This window comes from Lactuca virosa, chromosome 4, assembly GCF_052849685.1.
Source record: "Lactuca virosa cultivar CGN04683 chromosome 4, Lactuca_virosa_CGN04683_v6, whole genome shotgun sequence".
NCBI lineage: Eukaryota > Viridiplantae > Streptophyta > Magnoliopsida > Asterales > Asteraceae > Lactuca > Lactuca virosa.
In genome coordinates, this window is record NC_136429.1 from 130,519,937 (window position 1) to 130,541,925 (window position 21,989).

Genomic DNA, 21,989 nt, shown 5'->3' on the forward strand with positions numbered 1-21,989 from the left:
ATAATCAAAAAAAGTTAAACAAAGTGATTATTTTTACATTTTTATAGAACGAACTGTTATAACTAACTTCTTTGACGACGATGCAATTACTTCTTCTATAAGAATCGATGAACAAAACACAATGAACTTATGAAAAAAATCGTAGAAATCACTGAGATTTAGAAGCAATTTCGTAAAAACACTAACAAATCACTCTGTTCCCAATCGATAGTCTCGACCAAAGTTACGTCAAACATGGAAACAAAATCAGATGAAAACTCGTTGATAAGAGCAAAGTTACAGAAATACCCATGAAACTAATTAGAAAAAGGGAAATGCGTGTTTTTGAATGTAATAGGCTAAATTTTGTTTTCAAATGTTCTCAGTCTACCTTAATGTTTTATACTAAAGTTGAGATATCTAGTCTTAAAAAAATGGATAAAATTTTTATCATAAAATTGACTAAAGTTAGATAATAATCCGATTTTGCTTGAAACCGATTTATCTAAATGAAATAATGAAATAACATAGAATACGTTATTATTGCATACATTTTGACTATATACAATTTGCAGACAAATTTCAATGATTATTATAAAGCTCTCTCTTTCTCTCTGTCTCTTTCTCTCTCTCTCTCTCTCTATCTCTCTCTCTCTATCTCTCTCTCTCTCTCTCTCTCTGATATAAAAAACATAATATTTTATTGTAATACCAAATCTAAGATATTTTCCTTAAAACTTATTTTTTTTGGAACGACAAAATTTTACTAGAAAACTAGTGAGAAGCTAGGAAACATTACAAGGAAATAGAAGGTAGCTTAGGACTTTGAAGCCTACAAACCCAAGAAATCTTAGGTTTCTTCCACCTATTTGAGATCCAAAAGAAAGACGAATTAACAATATCATCAAATAAATTCGCAAACTTAGGTGTAACCATTCCAAAAAGGATATTATTGCTAAATCTCCACAAAGCCCAAAACATCGGCATGACAACCGCATCAAACACCTTACAAACGGAAGTTGTACCCACAATAGCATCCGCCTAAGAGAGAAACAAGCTAACTGAATCCGTGTCCGGTAAGTTAACACTCCACTAAGTTGCAGTATGCAACCAAATACCTTTCAAGGACAAGAAAGTAAGAAAAAACATTAAATAAAGACACCACTTGATCGAAAATGACAAACCGACCAGATAACACAATCGATCTCCATGCCTTTAGCCGACAAACTATCTCTAGTAGGAATTCTACCTTGTCGAACCCACCACATAAAAAAATTGTGTTTAATAGGCACCCATGTAATCAATCTTATGGCTACATGTCCAATCAGTAAACAACCATCATCAATAAAATATCGAGCCGAAGAGACTGTGAAGTTGTCTAAAGCACCAAAGGACTAAACAAGACAATCTTGAAAACGTCCAGTACGAATAGAACTAGTATTTAACACAGGCTCATTCCATTGAGACTCATCTACCCTTCTTTCAGTAACCGATGAAGAGAATAGAGGAAAACGTCTGTATCCAATCTATCAATAACCAAAATATCTTTGACCATATTAAGGACATAAATACGATGAAAAACTATCGCAAAAGGTGTATCTCCGGACCAAACATCCAACCAAAATCTAGTACTTTTCCTATCACCAATATGGATAGGACATAAAGACAAAAAAATCCAAACCTTTATCTCTTAACATGTCAACAACATTCAGCACCCCTACCCACAGAGAAAAAGAGGAAGAAATCCAGCTCCTAGAAAAAACCAAACCCAAACCATGTATGAAGCTCACAACCTTCACCCATATAGCCTTTCAACAATGAAAATGTGACTACTTAGGTCTCGTTGGTTTATTTTTTACTAAGCTGACGACGCTCAATCAAATTTTGGTGCCGTTGCCGGGGAGATTGTGCGGTTAAATATTTGTGTTTAAGTAGTCATTAAATTTTAGTTTTCTAAGTTTTATTTTTAGTTCAAAATCTTCACTCTTTTATTGTTTTTGTGTAGACACATCGGTTTATACATATAATTCACAAGGGACATACATCCATGTTGATATTTGATCCTGAATGGATAACTATAGTTACATGGATCAAGATATATGGTGGAATAACGAAAATTCAAGCCAAAATCCTTTCAATAATGATCAATATAATAATGAGTCACACGCTTTTCTATACGAGCATCCATGTAATGAGTCATACGATAATGTTTCATACTATAATGCGTACAAAAATTCGGACCAAACCAACACCATGAATCACTTTGCTTTTCGGACGACCAAGAATCAAATAAATATTCATTCAGCAAAAAGTTGGATCAAATGCTCTATATGTTGAATGAAACCTTCAAAAAAGAGGAAAAAAACTCCAAATCACATGTGGGGCTTGAAAAACAATTGGAACAAATAGGAGATCAGCTAAATTAACAACCACTGGACAATCTTTCGGACACTACACAAGATAATGAGGTAATCAATACTATTGACTATTATGTCTATGAGCATACCACAAATATGCTCTACGAAACCACCTACAATTTGAAGAAACTTTTATCATGTAACATGTGTTCTTAAAAATAAAAAATGAAGGTTTTATATGATATCAAGCATCGATTAAAAAGTTACTATATGGAAAGATACATGAGACTTTAACTCAAAGTTTAAAAGCTTTCATGGGAGACTTAAAGGTAAAAGGTTAGTATTTCAAAAGATCAAAGAAGTCAACTAAGAGATGATCTGCCATGGACCAGCACCCAAGCACTATCATGTGAATGACATTAAACTTCACAATTTTTGAACTTTTTGGGCATGTCCACTGCAAACTCTCACGAGACTTCACTCGTCCACTAGGGGTAACCTAGGGGTTTAAAAGGTTTTTTGCACATAAGTAAATCTACTTACAAAGGCAGTGGCACGAATAGTCGCGTTAGCTTAATTCATACATGCTCTGTAGCAAAATCCAATGACAACTTTCAAAATTTCAATATATTATCGATAATGTGTTGCTAGTTTTCTAAAATAATATTTATAAAGAACTATTAAAGGACATACTGATTACCCACAGATTAAAACTAATCGGTAAGTTATCAAGGAAGCAACAACTAGATAGAGAAGAAACTTTCAGGTGATGAAGAACAATAACTGGAAGAGGGGTTCAAGAAAGATGTTCTTTGGGAGTGTAGATGTTATAAAACACCGTCTCTAGATGGATTTACCTCCGAGTTCATTCGAAAATTTGGAACTTTATTGGAAAGGAGATCATTGACATAGTTAGGGATTCAGTTATAACGAAAGAATCCCCATCGGTTGTAAGCATCATTCTTTACTCTCATCCTGAAAGTTAAAGAATCAATTTTCATTAACGACTACCATCTTATTAGTCTAATTGGTTGTATTTATAAGATTATAGTAAAGGTTCTCACTAACCATGTAAAGATTGTGATATGGTGAGTTATTTCTGAGTCCTAAATGAATTTCTTCAAATGAGAGATAAGTCACGAATGATCTACTTATTGTCAAAAAATTAATCACCTAAACCAAAAATATTAAAAAAAAGCTCATGCTCTTTAAAACTGTATTTCCAAAAAGCTTGATTTCATGTCTTGGTCTTATCTTGAACCTGTTCTCCAAAATTAGGATTTGGGGTTAAACGAATATCTTGGATTAGAGTTGTCTTTAATCTTCTTTGGCTTCTATTCTCATTAATGGATCTTATACCGAATAGTTTAAATTGAAGATATGCCTTAGACAATGAGACTTGTTATCCCCATTTTTCTAATAATCGTGGAACGATTGAATTTTTGATTAAAGGATGCAAAAGATAATGGTTTAAATAATGGTTTTAAAGTTAAGAACGATGAATATGAAGTGTCTCACCTTTAAATATAGATGACTCAATGTTTGTTCGAAATTAGAATGAAGACAATACCATAAACATTATCCATGTGTTAATATTCTTTCACTTAGCCTCAGGTCTTCACATAAACCTAAATAAAAGTAAACTTCTTGAAATGAGGTGAGACTTCAGGAAATTGAGGAGATGGAAAACGCCATTTATGATAAACATGACAACTTGCCGCATATATATTGGTTTCCAATTGGGGACACTTTGTCTAGAATTCAGGCACAAGATCTATTGATATATAAATTTAAATTTTAAACTCTCAATGTGGAAAATCAAAGTATTGTCATTCGGAGGAAGGTTTACTTTAATTAAATTCATTCTTGGAAATCTAGGTATATATTATTTCTCTTCGTTTAGACCCTAATAATGGTTATTAAGGTTCTTGAAAATCTAAGAATATACTTCTTTTGGGGTGTGGAAAGAGAAAATGGGTTAAGTGGAAGGTTGATATTAAACAAAAATGAAGGGGAGTTGAACATAAGAGGCCAACTTGGACCTGACTGGAATCTCCTTGCCAAATGGAGGTTGAGGCACCTTACCAAACAAAACTCCAAATAAGTCTCAATAATAAAAGCAAGCTGTGGTTAAGAAGGAGGTTTTTTTTCGAGTAACAACTATACTTGACAAAACTCCTAGTGGAAAAGCATCATTAGTTCTCTTAATGATCTAAGTTCAAGGGGAGTAAATATTGAATCCCACATTATGAAAATGGGAAACGATTTACATATAAGCTTTAAGTATGATTGTTGGGTAGGCCAACCGCCCCTTTCATAGAGATTCCCACACATGTTTTCCCTTTACATTTGGCCTATTGCTCAGGGTTCAGATAGAAATAATCAATATGGATACTCATGGGACATGATACGTCCGATCAAAACTGGGACATAAAATACGGAGCATCAACAACTTTAATTTTGTTAAGAAATGTTCTTTTGTTCATTTAAACATATAGTCAGGGATGAATCTTGGATAGTTCTTGTCATTTCTAGGTAAAATCTCTAAAAAAGGCAGTTGTTCCTGCCTATCTTCAAGTCACAAATTTGATTACTCACTAGAATTCCTTTCTACCCATCAAGATCAATATTTTTCTTGAAGATTAGCTTACAATGGCATCGATATGAAAAGTAGTTTGGACCGTAGGGGGCTGATGTCCCATCCCTTTTATGTCTAATTTGTAGTTCAGAGCAAGAATCCATTTCTACATTTGTTTTAAGCATGCCATATATCCATCAGTTAACACATATAATTGCCTTAGGAGAAATGACATAAATGTCGTACAATGTTTCTAGGGTTGGTCAATTCAATCCCTAAAATTATTTGTTGCTTTATAGAGGCATATAGTCGAGAGCAACCTGTCTTTTTAGTCACCATGACTTGTTTTAGCAGGTTTCAGTGCCACTTCTGCAAGATTTGCCCCATCAACCATGACATGTGGGTTCTCTCGGTAGGACCAATTCCAATGTATTTGTTTCTTCAATGTTCAAAATAATAAGAGCACGAGTGGACTCTGGTAATCCCTTCCGATCACGAACCAAATTTTCCACACAAAACCAAACCAATTAACTTCAAAGCTTTTATTTACCATTTACTCACTTCTCCTTCATATAACTAATCACTCTATATATATACACATGTTTGTGTGTATATCTCCATCCACCTTCATCTTTCCATTCTCATTCATCGGAAAACATACCACTTTCTAGCTACCATTTCCGCCAATAGCACCGATAACAACATCAACTAAGATGCTTCCATCTTCTCCCTCTCGCTATTTTGTCTCTCAATCTATCTCCGACTATCTTTGTCTGCATCAAAATTGTACAAACACATACAAACCATTGAGAGACACGATGAGCTCTGTTTTTTTTTGTCATGGGTTGTCATCGCCATGATCACACATACACACACATCGTTTGTGTGTGTTTCCCTATTTGTTTCGCGAACACAAAAAAAAGAAGCACACGCACTAGACTGCGAGGAAAGAGAGATAACCGGGAGATAGGGATAAGCAATAGGAAAGGATACTGTCGGAGACAAATGACGAACGACGACGAGAGGTGGCTATGATCGAATCCCTTGGCCTGATTTGAAGGTAAAGTTTCAAGCCCTAGAATTGGTACTTCTTTAAAGGTAAAGTTTCCAATGCTTGAACCTGATGCAATCGGTGGATTTGCTTCCCAGTAATTCTCTTTTACATTTACATGGTAGGAGGCTTAATCAAATAAAAATTAATGAAAGTTTGGTCTCTCCGATTAATTTTGAAGTGGTGGTCAAAGAAACCTATGGAGTCAAACAGATTTAAAGAGAAAGTGAGAGACACGTGGACAAGAAATGAGTTGGCATAAGGGAGTATCCGGTTTACCCCTTTGATTTTTCCAAAAGGACCAAATAGTCCCGATAAAAACGAGTTTATTCCTTCATAAATCACCAAAAATATTTTAGGGACTAAATGGACCAACCTTAGAAACTTCATAGAGAATTTGTGTCATTTCCCTTATTGCCTTGTGGTGGTCTTGTACGTGTGTCCCTAACTCATTTCAGGAGCTTGTTGGCAGTATTCAAGCATCTAACTTTGCAAAGAAGGCATTGGATGCAATCATTGGATGTTATATATGGCGAATTTGGTTCTTTAGAAACAAAACAATATTCTCTACTAATAAACCTAAAGCATGAGAACTGTTCGATTGGGTAGTCTCTGTTAGAAAAATGGGAATAGATAAACTTGGATCAGTGAGAGTTGTGAAACACTTTCAGACTAAAGCATTTCGAGGGTACACTCAAAATCTCTAATTGGATGAAACTCACTGTTTTTTCTAGAATGGAGAATTAAGAAGATGTTATGAAATCTGTACCCAAAATGAATCCGAAAGTGATCATATAACAGAAACTAACTTCCTGTCCTAAGACGGCCATATGGTAGTTACAGGAAAACAACTTCCTGTCAAAAAACGGTCATATTACCTGTCAAAAAACTAACATAAAACCGCGTCTATAAATGGATCACAAAACTGGGTGTTTTTACAAAAAATACAAATTTCTGAGACATTTTTTTATATAGTAACATAACTCAGGGGCTCTACCCCTTGGACCCCGCCAGAGGCTGTCACCCCTTGGACCCTGCTCCCAAGGGCGCTGCCCCCGGACCCCCGTCAGTTTAGGGGCTTTGCCCCTAAATAGCAGTATACTTTCAACAATGAGAAAATCAAACAAATGTGCCCTCCGCACCATACTAATTTGTTCGATAATTGTCAAAGTGACATTGATCAAAAAATTAACCCCATTACACTTAAATAATATTGGTGATATAAAATCACCAACAAACCCCCCATTTAACTGTAATCTTGATTAACTTAAAATAAAATCATTACAACAACAAACTGATGCATAAATGAAATATTGTGACGATTGAATTTCACATTAGTATATTATTCATTCCAAATATTCGAATATCAGGGTGTCACTAAGGATTGAACCCTTTCTATTCTAAGTGAATACATGAAGATAATATACACAACAATTTTCATTCTCAAAGTTCTAACTTTACACTATATTTTACTAGCTTGTATCCCATCCTTCAATAAGCATATCAAAGCCAAGTCCCAACTTCTTGAAGCAGCTAAACTTCATGCTTATATAGGTAGTTATTTTGTTCTTGCACCTGCAAATGCAATTTTTCAAAGAACTATTAAGAAATAAAATTTCAACCTCCTTAACTTGCAGTACTGAACACATACCTTGGGATGATAATAAAATGTGTTCCAATCTTCAAATATCAAGCTTTCCACATTGAATTTAACATCTAATATTGCATTAGATGGGAATTGGGTATCTCAATATAAAAGATTTTAAGTGGACTTTAAACCCATCCTTACAGTCGCCTTGTGCACAAGATCTCTTGCTAACCCTTTGGTTAGATGATCGGCTAAATTCAACTGAGTTCTTACAAACTCCACAGATATAACACCAGTCATGATGAGTTCTCGAATCATGCTATGTCTAACACCTAAATGTCTAGACTTTTCGTTGTACACTTGACTTTAAGCCTTAGCCAAGGTTGCAGCACTATCACATCTGATAGAAATGGTAGATATCGGTTTGGGCCATAATGGAATTTCATAAATGAAATTCCTTAGCCACTCAACTTCTTTACCAGCAGCAGACAATGCAACAAACTCAGACTCTATGGTTGAGTTAGTAATACAAGTTTGTTTCTTAGATGCCCAAGAAATGGCACCTACTCTAAGAAGAAACACCCAACCACTTGTAGAGGAGTGATCCTCTCAGTTGTTAATCCAGCTGGCATCTGAATAATCTTCCAAAACAGAATGATATCCACTATAAGTTAAATCACAATTCATGTTCCCTTTCAAGTACTTGAATACTCTACTCACAGCTTGCCAATGATATGAACTAGGCACTACTAGAAAAACAGCCTTTTATGACGCGCAATGAGTGTCGTAAAACGCTCAGACGACGCGCAAATGTGTGTCAAGGAAGGCCTTGTCATAACGAGAGACGACACGCTTTTACTCGTCGTTTATAGACGACGCGCATTTACAACGCGTATTTATGACACGCAATGCGTATCATTAAAACCCCTGTCAAGAAAGGCCATGTCATAAATGAAGATGACACACATTTTTGCGTATCGTAAATTTAAATGTTTAAAAAAAATATTTGTATATTTATTAATTTTTAAATTAAATTTGTATTTAATGTCTCATAGTAGAAATAAAATACCATATACAAAAAATACAATCCATTGCATAAAATTTAATGTCATACAATTCTATTTCTTACAGTATATAAATTTGCATTCATCTAATCTACACTGTGTTTCATACAAAAAATCTATATCATGCGGCTTCTTCCATTTCCTTTATTAGCAGCTTCCATCATTAGTAGAACAACTAACAATTGAAATGAAAAATGCAACACTTGTATATCTGCAAAAAACTTGAAAACACAACACAGATTTAATGTTTATATATAGCAAGAACATATTGAATGCATAAAATAACAAGAGCTAATAGGATGGCTTATTGTGAGGAGATTTCCAGTAGAATCCTTGAACCATAATGACAACAAAGTTTGATGTGACAAGAATAAAAATGCTTAAAGAATGTTTTCCCATCCATTCAAACACAAAGGTTGTACGCCTCCATTTATATACATCCACCTGTAAATGATTTACACGTGTTAAACCAAACCAATGGGGGTTTATTCTGTCTATCATTCTAGCAGCATTGCAAGCAGGCCCAAGATCACCTCTAATGGAACATGTCACCTATAGTCAAGATATGATTTATTTAAAAAATATAATAATAATTATATAATGGGTTTAATCAAATAGGATAAGAGAGTGGGGTCATACAGTACAGATTGTACTTCCATTTTTAGAAATTAAAGAAGATAATGAATTGCTAATCTGCAACGTACAATCCATATGTCAATCCCATGTAGATGGCCAACAACAAAATTACACCACACCTACACCAATAACAGACTTAGTTTCAAAGGGTATTTACTAGCCAATAAAATCTTTAGGACTTCTTTTTTATTGACTAAGTCAACATGTCTATTTACTTACCATTAAGTTGGGAGAAAAAAGAAGGGTAAATAGGTAAAGGGCTGGTGTCCTAATACATCAAGCCAAGTTATTTGGCTTAACTCATTTAGTTGTTCTATCCACAATAAGTCAGAAAGAACCAGATTAAGTGCTAAGCCAATTATGTAAAAAAGAAACAACCCTTTATTAAGAAAAAAGATCTAAAGTATAATGTTGTAATAATAGAAATAAATGACAGTGAGAATGTATGAAAAATCAATAAGTCTGCATATATTTATTAAAACAGAGAACTATATAATCTTCCTCTCCCGAGTTCTTATTAAACTCAATTGATTCAAAGGGTTCCACTTTGGCCACTAACTGTGAACTTGTAATAGATGTTTCTGATCATATTTAACATTTATGAAACTCAAGTTAATAACAAAAAGTATTACAAGTCAACCCAACCGAATCAGTTGATATAAATGTAAAATGACCTACCTATCCCTAAAACTCAAATAAAACAAAAGGGAACTGACTGACTTACCAAGTTCCTTATGGATACATAACTGTGTTGAATGCCATTTATGATCATATCATTCTCTATAGCATTTATTCTTTTAGCAGTTTCTGCTCGTGACTCATTATTTCCATCTTCATAAGGAGCATTCACATTTCCAAACAATGAAAATAGCAACTCGTATGTTGTAATATTTCTATCTTCATAACTGTGAACTTGTATGGTGACCTCCCAATTAATAAACCCTAGCATCAAACAGTTCTAATCAGGAATATATTATAAAAGAAAATTATATCCTTAATTCAATTTCTACTTTAGTAATAGTTCTTGAAAGTAACAATGATTGTATGATGAAATCATGAAAAACATTATTTTTTTCTTGGAGGAGATTCTCCGTTGCTAACTTGTCTCTTTTTAGACTCCACCTTGTTCTCTTAAACCAAAATGAAGACTTCAATGAGGATTCACACAATAGCCATTGATAGCGGCAAATCAGGAAGCACAATGGTCCAATCCCATTCAAGTTTCTTTGGACCTATCAGCAAGATAAGAATACAAAATTCTTGTCATGATGGAAAGATTAAAATCTAGTAAGATTTAAAATGAAAATGATTATAAAAATCAAAGAGAAATTAAACCAGCAGCCAATTAGAAGATGCATGGACCATTGTATTTGGAACCCAACGGATCTACATAAACAAAACTACAATTGTCTTATTTCTGGAACATAATATCGGACACCATAATAATTTTAGGAAGTAATAAAAAAGAAAGACTATATATGGAACATAAGGAAATACTAATCAACTGCAAATCTCAAGCATCAGTTGTGCTTTCAGCAAAGCTTTCATGTAGAAATGTACACAATAATCAAGCCTTCCAAACTAGACTAGAGTAGTAATGGCACGAATATACAACTAAAAACCCATTAGTTTAAAAGATTGAAACTCTTTTTAATTTTTACCATACAAAAGCAAGCTCACGGAAAAAATTCACAGAAGAGCCATTATATGTCATTAAAAACTCCAAGCAATCAATTGAGTTCTTGTAGTCGAAAAATGATACTCAAACAACTTTAGAAAGATCTATATACAGTCATAGCATGTACCTTGAGCTAGAAATTTCTCATCAACCAATGGGATGTCAACAAGCACCGATCCATTCTGTAGAAGGTTCCCAATTGATGACTTTAGCATGAATGATTTTGAGGGTATAAGCCCTGAAATGGAGAATCTGACATTGATGTCCTAGTCCACGGAGAGCCAGAGCTACAAACAAAAGGATTCCCTAAATTAATTCTCCAATACATTTATTTAATTAATAGAAAAATTAGAGTGTTAATGTTACATTTACAGAGAAACGACATGGTTGAATACTTCAGTGAGTGATTTTCTGAGTTTTCTTTGAGTTTCCTTCGATTGACTCCAATTTGGAGTCAAATCGATATCGATTCAGCTAGATAATACCAATTTCAATTTCAATTTCATGTACTCTGTTGTTTACTGATCCAGATCCAGTTATGATGATGACATGTTAAAAGCCATGTCGCTAAGCAATTGAAGAAACGAGCATTAGGTATTAGGTCAAGATTGACCGTCTGATTGAATTCATCAAATCTTCCTTCTCTTTCTCTGATGAAGTGTATTAGGTCAAGAGCTTGAATGCGAACGGTCGTCATAGTCGTCGGCATTGGGCGGTGAATCGCCATCATAGTTCGCCATAGGTTAGCAATTTCAGGATTTGGGTTTGCTGCAGCCATGAAGAGGAAGCATGGAGGAGTTGACTTGTCGTTGGACAAGAAGGTAATAGCCACACTCTGCGTAGGGTCAAGGAGCAGGAAGACGAGAAGAGGGAGTACTGATGATATTACCTGCGTAGGATCAAGGAGCAGAACGACATGAAGGTGATAACATACGACTGGGGAAGGAAGGATGTGAAAGCATAAAAGGCAAGACCTATGGTTCTGGTGGGTTTGCTAAAATTAAAGGGCCGGATTGAGTGAATGAAGGTGAACTGTGGATTGAGTTTTTAAGGTTCAATGGCAGTGGCGGTGGCGGTGGCGTTTACTTAGGGTTTACAGAGAGAAGGAAGGAGTGAATGAAGGGAGATACTGAGGAGAAAGGGTAGACGTGGAGTTCTTCAAAATTTTAGAATTTCAGACGATTTCGTTTTCCCCCTTTAAAAACGTGCGTTTAAGCAAAAAAAATATAAAGCAACATTTGAAGAGGACACACATTTAAGATAAGCGCCCTCCGTGTTTGTATTTTTTTTCTTTTCTGACACTAGTTTCAGGGCACGCACAAATGCGTGTCCTCTATCCTTCAAATTTTAGAAGAGATGACATTATTTTTAGGGCGCACGCTTTTGCGTATCGTAAATCACTGCATGTCATTGTTTGTGCGTCGTAAAAGGCTGCTTTTCTAGTAGTGAGGATTACTAGTATATCTACTAAGCCTTCCCACAACATATGCTATATCAGGCCTAGTACTAATCATGGCATACATTAGACAACTAATAGCCCTAGAATATTCAAGTTGAGACACTTGAGACTAGGATCTATAGGAGTGCTAACAGGAGAACAATTCTCAAAGTTAAACTTTTTCAATATCTTCTCAATGTAATGAGATTGAGAAATTGAAATCCCATTGTTTCCTTGTTTAATTCTTATACCAAGAATTACCTCAGCCTCACCCAGGTATTTCATTTCAAAACTAGATGATAAGAATTTCTTGGTTTTATCAACTTCTTCTAAATCAGTACCAAAAATCAACATATCTTCCACATATAAACAAATCATGACTCCTTTACCAGAAGTATCAAATTTGCTATATACACACTTGTCAGCTTGGTTTAATGCAAAACCATTAGACAAGACAACATCATCAAACTTTTGATGTCATTGTTTTGGTGCTTGTTTCAAACCATATAATGATTTATTCAATTTGCACACCTTATGTTCATTACCAGGCATCACAAACCCTTCAGCTTGTTTCATGTATATTTCCTCATCCAAGTCACCACTCAAGAATGCAATTTTCACATCCATTTGGTGAATCACAAGATTATGTATAGTTGCAAGAGCTAATAATAATCTAATAGTAGAAGTTCTGGCAACAGGATCATAAGTATCAAAGAAATCAATTCCTTCCTTTTGTCTAAAGCCTTGGATAACCAATCTGGCTTTATACTTCTCAATTGTGCCATCCACCTTCATTTTTCTTTTAAGGATCCATTTATATCCTAATGCCTTGCAACCAGGAGGTAAATCAGACAATACCCAAGTATTAGAATTAATCTCATCCTGAATTGTCTCTTTCCAGAAATGAACATCCTTAGAAGCCATAGCTTCATTGAAAGTCTTTGGATCCTCCTCAATATTAAAACAATATTGATGTTGAGACACAGTCTCATTTCTTGTTCCTTCAACTAAATATAGTTGAAAATTAGATCCAAAAGCTTTAGCTTTTCTAGCTCTAGTACTCTTTCTAACTTCAGACACACAACTTGTACCACCAGAAGCATCTTCAACTTGAGTTTTGTTCTTGCTTAAAGATTTCTGAATCATGTCCCTTGGTCTAGGTATAGATGTAAATCTTTCTTCATCAAATATAGCATCTCTTGACTCTATAACAGTGTTCATAGACACAGAGTCATTAGATTCTAAAACATAGAATCTGTAGCTTTGGAATACACAACATATCCAATAAAGATACAATCTATACCTCTTTCACTCAATGTCTTCCTATTGGGTTCAGTGATCCTCACAACTGCTCGACAACCCTAAACTTTGAGATAACTCAAATTTGGTACCTTTTTACACCAAAGTTCATAAGGAGTATTCTTACTCCTTTTGTTTGGAGTTCTATTCAAAATATAACATGCACTTAACATAGCCTCACCCTAGAAACCTTCGCTTAAACCTAAATAGGACAACATGGAATTAACCATTTCTTTTAAAGTCCTATTTTTCCTTTCAGCCACACCATTTTGTTGTGGTGTATCAGGAGCTGTGGTTTGATGTATTATTCAAGTTGATTCAAAATAAACTGGATCATAATACTCACCATCTCTATCATTACGTAAAACTTTTATTAATTCATTTTTATGAAGTTCAACCTCTTGTTTATAAATCTTACATTTATCAAGAGCTTCATCTTTGGAATACAGCAAATAGACATAACAATATCTAGATGCATCATCAATAGAAGTAACAACATACTTTTTGTTTCCAAGGGAAGGTGTTGCATGGAAATCATATAAATCACTATGTATAAGTTCCAACACCTTGCTTTCCCTAATAACATCCTTGAAAGGTCGTCTAGTGATTTTAGTTAGCATGCATGTTTTACATTTTTCATTATTTTGCATGTCAAAAGCAGGAATTAAACTCATTTTAGACATGTCTTTTAATCTCTTGTAATGAACGTGTCCTAGTCTAGCATGCCATAATTCATATTTATTAAATTACTGCCAGTACTAGTAGAAGTCATGCAAACATAATTATCAATAGAAGGATAATTAATATTAAGCCTAATCATTCCATTACATACATATCCGAATCCCATAAAAGAACCATGTCTTGACAAGATATACTTGTCACTTTCTAATACTTGTTTGTAACCACAATTATTTAATACAATTTCAGACACGAGATTTTTACAAATCCATGGAACATATAAAACATTGTTCAAACACAAACATTTCCCAGAAGTAAAGGTAATTAAAACAGATCCAAGTCTCTTGATTGGTTTAGTTGCAACATTTCAAATCTTCACAACAGATCCATCTTCAATTGGTTGAAAGTCTTTGAATCAATATAGATCTTTGCAAACATGACTTGTTGCTCCCGAATCAACCCACCATGCAACATTATCATCCTGCACATAAAATGCTTCAGAAATCACAGAAATATAATTCTGAATATATTTAAAATTCTACATGAAAACAGAAATCTGACCTTGTTGCTTTTCTAGATCCTTGGATCCACTTGGTCCACCACCGTCCTTGTTCACTTTGTGAAGACGACAATCTTTCTTGAAGTGACCCAGTTTGTTACAATTCCAACAAACCAACTTAGCCTTCTTGTTGGAAGATTTGTCATCCTTTCCTTTAAACTTCCTTTTTCCATTAGACTTTTTGGGATTCTTTGAAGTTTCTCCTTCCACCATGTTCACAGAAGAGGAACCAACTTGGTTCTTGCCTTTAGGATTGTTATCAAGTTCTTGAGTCCTTAAGGACTCTTCAATCCGTAAATGGCTTCCAAGTTGAATCAAAGTCAATTTCTCTTTGTTATGTTTCAGATTGTGTTTAAAATCCTTCCAGGAAGGGGGCAGTTTGTTAATGATCAACACCACAAAAATGGCTTCATCCATTTTCAGATTGTGTTGAGAAAACTGTCCCAGAATCCTTAACATTTCATGGAATTGTTCCATAACAGGCCTGGAGTCAATCATCTTGTAACCCATAAAGTTACTAACAAGAAACTTCTTGCTAGAAGCATCTTCAGCCATGTACTTGGATTCAAGAGAATCCCACAGTTCTTTTCCAGATTCAAAATTTTGATAGATATCAAACAAAGAGTCGATATCAAACAAAGAGTCAGATATACCATTAAGAATATGACCACGACATATGTAATCATCATTTTCCCATTTTGATCTCCATCTTGTTGCCTCCAAAGGTTCATCTTCAACAGATTCTGGTAAGACTGGCATGGGTTTACTTAGAACAAACACCACTTTTAGAGTGGTAAGGAGAAAGTGCATCTTCTTCTACCATCTACGAAAATCTTGTCCTTCAAACTAGTTCAATTTGTTAAACTTGCTTGTCATATCCTTCACAGAATCACCACTTGCCATTATCACAAAATGCTTTAATATTTGTTAGAAAAACGAGATATAGATAAACTTGGATCAGTGAGAGTTGTGAAATACTTTCAGATTAAAGCATTTCGAGGGTACACTCAAAATCTCTAATCGGATGAAACTCACTATTTTTCTAGAATGGAGAATGAAGAAGATGTTATGAAATCTGTACCCAACATGAATCTGAAATTGATCATATAACAGAAACTAACCTCCTGTCCTAAAACTGTCATATGGTAGTTATAGGAAAACAACTTCCTGTCAAAAAACGGTCATATTACCTATCAAAAAAGTAACATAAAACCGCGTCTATAAATGGATCACAAAACTGAGTGTTTTTACAAAAAATACGAATTTCTGAGACATTTTTTATATAGTAACATAACATAGGGGCTCTGCCCCTTGGACTCCGCCAGGGGTTGCTGCCCCTTGGACCCCACTCCCAGGGGCGCTGCCCCCGGACCCCCGTCAGTTCAGGGGCTTCGCCCCTAAATAGCAGTATAGTTTCAACAATGACAAAATCAAACAATGTGCATTCCGCACCATACTAATTTGTTCGATAATTATCAAAGTGACATTGATCAACAAATTCGCCCCATTACACTTAAATAATATTAGTGATATAAAATCACCAACAGTCTCTCAACCTTTTTTGGATTCAGGCTAGAAACATGTAACTTTAGTTTGCGTTAAAAACTTACTAGGTGTTATAAACTCTTTTTAGTCTTATGTTATGTCTAGCTTCTTGTTAAAGTTGTGTTTTTCAGAATGGATTATGCTCTTATTCAAACCAATACATGAAGGATTACTGATTGCAATATACCTGTAGCTAAACCGTTACGATATCTAAAAAATTAATTAGGGCCTTACGCCAACACCTTCAATCGTGGTTACTGAAGAAGACAAACTCCTTCAACAGTGAGAGCCGATAGTTTCTCAAGTTCTATATATATTGACTCGCAGGCCACACTTCCCATTCAGTATTTATTTTAGACCGAAGTAAGTTGTAATATATATATATATATATATATATATATATATATATATATATATATATATATATATATATATATATATGTGTGTGTGTTTGTGTGTGTGTGTTTCTTAATAAAAATGGATGAAGTTTTGGTCAAAAGGACTTTATATATGATATATCTATATAAAAATTGACATAAAATACGTTATTATTACATACATCCAACTATATACAATTTAGACTTGTCTTTCATATACATTCGTATACTACATTATTAAAATGTACAAAGAATTCTTGTGCTTTTTTTCCGGTGCATTCTGAAAATTGATATATAGATGATGAACTTTTGTTTTGATGTTCGGAGCATCTACAACTGCAAATCTAATTTGTTTGTTGTTAATTAATTAGCATGATTGGGTCGACAAACAAGAGAAAATTTTGTGTTTATTATCCATGGTATAGCTTATACATCAACGGTTCTTGTACATGCAAAGGAACAAGAACGAAGCTCAGGTTAAAACTCATGATACGACACAAGAGGCACAATAGATAACCAAAAAATGAGAAGCACTCGCATTAGATGTCACAAATCTAAGTGCATGAAACGTCGTCGAATTGAAGGGGATTATGCTTCTGATGTGGATCGAAATTTCCCAGAAGCAACCACCAAAAGCAGCTGATTAAATTGTATCAGACACATGTCGTAGGTGGTACTTTTTGAATCCCTTGCCTTTGTAGCTCCACCATTACACTATCAAGTGCCGGTGGTTTTAGTCCAAGTGGAAGAGGCTGCCATGGCTTCATTAATATGTCCCCAATTGCCGCATCAATGCTCTCCTTGGACTTTTGCACAAATTGGAACAACGATTAGCAACTTGCTTTTGCATATATTTTTAAATCATTCAGGGATTATATGTATACACATAAATATATGTTCGTAAATATACACACATTCACATCTATATGTAAACTATCGAGACCATCCTAGGGACTATACCTCAGTTGCAATTCTAGCTAATCCATACATTACGATGATATATGCCTATATGTAAGATAAAGTATGTACGTGCATTCACTATTTCGTAGCATTTTGCATTATAAGAACAAAAACAATAAAATTCCTGGATCTAGACCATCAACTTTAGTTTTGACGCAACGCGTAAAAATAGTAGATTTAAATCATATCATGGTGCATGGTATGTCAGCTGTGAGGGTCATTTTCGTCATTTACTCTCTTTTTTAATTAGTTAACCTCTTTTCATATAATCTTTATACAGATACGCATATATGTATACGTATGCGTACAATTACATGCAACATCTAAATGTATGTAGGACGTTTTGTAAAATGTTATATAGGTACTTACTGGATGTAGGTCTAACGGTGGTTGGGGACAAGATTGTCCAGTGCGAGGAGTGGTGACACCAATGCCGGAGTCTATTTTGTACATGGCATGGGGTGGTGGGATACCTGGGACTGGTACATGTGGGGTTGGAAATCTCTGAAAATTCATAACATAAAAACGTAAATAAACAAAGAATTCTATAATTTATGTAGGTTGCAAATTAATTAAGAATAGAATTATACCAACTTACCGTTTGTGGTAACATTTGTGGGAAGTATGGCGCCTGCAGAAATGAAAAAGTACACGACTTAGACGGATAGAGAAAACATGAGAGAAAGACATGCAGATAAATGGAAATAAATTAAACTCACTCTCTGGTGATGATGATGCCAAGATGGTGAAGGAGATAGCGATGGTGGCCAGACATGTGGTGCTGCTGGTGGTGGAGATGGGCCGATATGCTTTGGCCATACAGGCATTAGAGGTCGATCCATGGAGGGATGACCCCATACGTGTAAGGGTCTATAATGAGGCAATGGTGTCATCGGAGGAAACCCCATGGTTGCTGGTGCAACCCAAGGTCCCATGTCCCTCTTGCTTCCTCCTCCTCCTCCTACGGCGGTGGTGCCACCATACATTTGACGTCGCTGGCTCCAACTTGCCGCCTCAGCTTCTCTTGCCAGCAGATGTTTTCGGTGAGACCTATATTTCTGCAACAAATTTCACATATCTTAAAAATTAAACATCTGTCAACGGAAATTAATTATGATATCTTATAATATAATTATACGATACTTTAAAAAACTAAAAGCGATATCTTATATTCAAAAATTTAGATAGATGGTGTAATAAGAAACAAAAAGGCAGGAATGGCAGGAAACTTCATGTTCTAAGAATTTGGTAACTAAAGCCAAAGGTAAACAAACAAAACATTGAATTGAATGCCACGTCTCTGTCGTTGTTTCTTTGTGATAAAAAAGTTGTCTTTTTAGGGTACAAACCACTTTATATCAATCATTTGACTGCAAAGTCCTAATTTTTTTTATGAAACTTTGCATCATTGCATGATAAGCTTGCATGTGAACAATTTTAGCCATATTCATTTTCTGGGATGATGTGATCTTTCATACTTTTAATCCAATTAATTTAAGTAGTTTGTTGACAACATTTGCATTTGATGGATATGATTTAGCAGTGATAGGTAAAGATTTCATTATATCGATACATTTGTTTTCAGCTATATACACAAACACAATATATATAGTATTTAACTATTTATATATTCATAATAATCACCTCAGTCAAAGTAATAAGTACTTCTGTCGAAATTTCATGAATATAATTACTAATCTTATCATCTTGTCAAGTGGTTCTTCTTTTGTCGGGGATCGATATTAGATGATTCTTAAAAGATAGATCAATAATGATGTATTGATAAGATTTTGAGAGTATATATAAAATTATCAGATTAAATTGTTAAACTGTGCCACTGAAAGACTATGAAAATACTACTAACATTTTGGTTTAGTTTTACAAACTTCAATCGTATGATGCTGAGATAGTCAATGTTATATCGTATTATATAAGATCGAGAGTTCTAAATAACATCAATCGCCTACAGTAGAAATACAAAAATTATCGATTACACGAGTAATGTTATATCGTTATAGCCTCCAATAAAAAAATCACCACATTCGTACATAACGGTTTATTAAATAAAAAAATAACTACGGATGATAAAAAAAAAAAGTATTTAAAGAGTAATTTAAGTTAATTAATATCATTTGTGACATTGGTGAATATGTATATATATACCTGAAGATGGCTAGCAATGTTATGGCGAGTGAGACAACCGATGCCCATAATCTCAAGAATTCTTGAAGGAACCGCCTTATCCACCCCCAACTGCTCCACCGCTTGCACGAATCTCCGGTGTAGCTCCGGCGTCCAGTCAATCTACACCATCAATACGTATTACTTACATGTAACGCTAGCTGATAAGTTTATTAAGTTTTTCGAGCAATAACCATTTCATGAAATGGAACCGAGATGACACTAAATAGTCCAGCCAATGAGACTCAAGTTATATAAGTTGAGTAATAGTTTGGACTTATGGATATGTATCCAGTATGCCCATTGGGATCTGTGAATTGGCCATAGATTTTCCTTGAGATGATACCCGTGAAGAGAGTTAACTGGCAACCCGTGAAACTAATACTTTAAAGTTTTTTATTCGGTTTGGTAGTTTTCGTGGGTTCTAAATAATTAAAGTTGATTGGAATACCTTCATATTATAATCATATAAGCATATATAGATTTTAGATTGGAACTAGTTACTATTTCTACTAACCTCAACATTTTTTTGTATACTTATATATATTGTCTGTTTGAAACCCTAATCCCAAGAAGTCTTTATTTAATGGTATCGCTCTATCTTTTAGTATATTAGTTATTTAGCTGTTTAAATATAGAAAAAACCATGATTATAGTTCATGAATTTAATACTGCTTGTACCCTAACCCTAACATTAATAGTTTTTTTTAGGCATAACTATGCAAGCAGGTGTTTTTGTTTACCTTCACTTTCCTCTTCCCTTGACAAGAGTTCTTGGATTTGTCGGATGAAGATTTCCGTCCTCTATCGGCATCTTTTTCTTTATGAGCTGGGTTCGTAGCTCCACCTTCATTTCTTCGATCTCTTTTGCTCACAACTTCTTCTTTTCTTGATATCAAATCCTCAGCTTTCTGATCACTGGAGGAGAAGGAATTCATACTGTTGTTATTAAACTGATCAGATGAATCTTCTCCGCCACTAAGAGAGAATTCTCCGGCCATGAGTTCTGGGTCCATTTCCAAATCAGGCAGCATGTCCCGATCATCCATCCCCACAAATAGATCATCAAAATCAATACTCTCCAGCAAATTATCATCTGAGAAGTCAGGGAACTCATCGCCAACAGAAAACCCGACCATCTCACCTCCAAGATCTCTCCCATCTCTACCGGTGTTGTTTTCTAGTGGTGACACAACAGCTAACATTACAACACCGTTAAACTGATGAGGCTGTGTATTATACAAACACACAAAATCACACTATAGTGGTGCAGTACGTGTCTATAGGATGATTATTATTTGCATGAAAAGCGCATTCCGGGAAAGAATTAAAGCAGAGTTTGAATTCTCCGATTGAAGGCAAAAGAGACAACTTGAGATAAATAATGGGATTGATATGAATTGTTTGTTTATTGCAGTGTGAGGGAGTGGTGAGGTTGGATCTCAACCACAACAAATCTGAGTTGAGTCATTGTGGAGGGGTCTTGTTTCTTTGTATTCATGTATATGTTTTTGGATTTTTTTTTCTTATTATATCATATCTCTAGACAGACATATATAGTAGTAAAATATAATGCAGAGAGTGTGTGGTTTGTGGGTGTAGTTTTTTGGGGAGCTTCAAGAAATATTTGCGCAATATGCATATAGGTGCACTCGTGAGTTGTTTTAATATTTTCTTCGACTTATATATATATATATATATATATATATATATATATATATATATATATATATATATATATATATATATATATATAATAAGAGTTCATTTGACACGAGTATAATTTTGTAAGACCATGATACTAAATTTTTTTAATGAAATATTCTAATATTCTGTTCGTAAAATAGAATATTCAATATATTCTAATATTATATGTTTTAAAATATTTCAATATAAAATATGTTAAAATTATTGTTTTGGAGTATTAGAATATTACACATATTTAATTTTTATGAACATCAGAATATTTCACTGGAAAAACATGATCTTAGGGTCTCACAAAATTAAACTGTCTCAAATGT

General features: G+C 34.4%; 1 protein-coding gene across 1 annotated transcript; it reads right to left on the reverse strand.

Annotated features, from left to right (window-relative positions):
- Window positions 1–17,217: 17,217 nt before the first annotated feature.
- LOC145107395 (transcription activator GLK1-like) lies at window positions 17,218–21,488 on the reverse strand. The gene is made up of 6 exons (XM_079044267.1): window positions 20,712–21,488; window positions 19,951–20,091; window positions 18,507–18,845; window positions 18,386–18,418; window positions 18,157–18,291; window positions 17,218–17,633 (listed from the first exon to the last, which is right to left on the reverse strand). Exons 1-6 carry the CDS (start codon window positions 21,171–21,173, stop codon window positions 17,481–17,483), a joined length of 1,263 nt encoding a protein of 420 aa, XP_078900393.1. The 5' UTR covers window positions 21,174–21,488; the 3' UTR covers window positions 17,218–17,480.
- Between the last annotated feature and the right edge of the window lie 501 nt (window positions 21,489–21,989).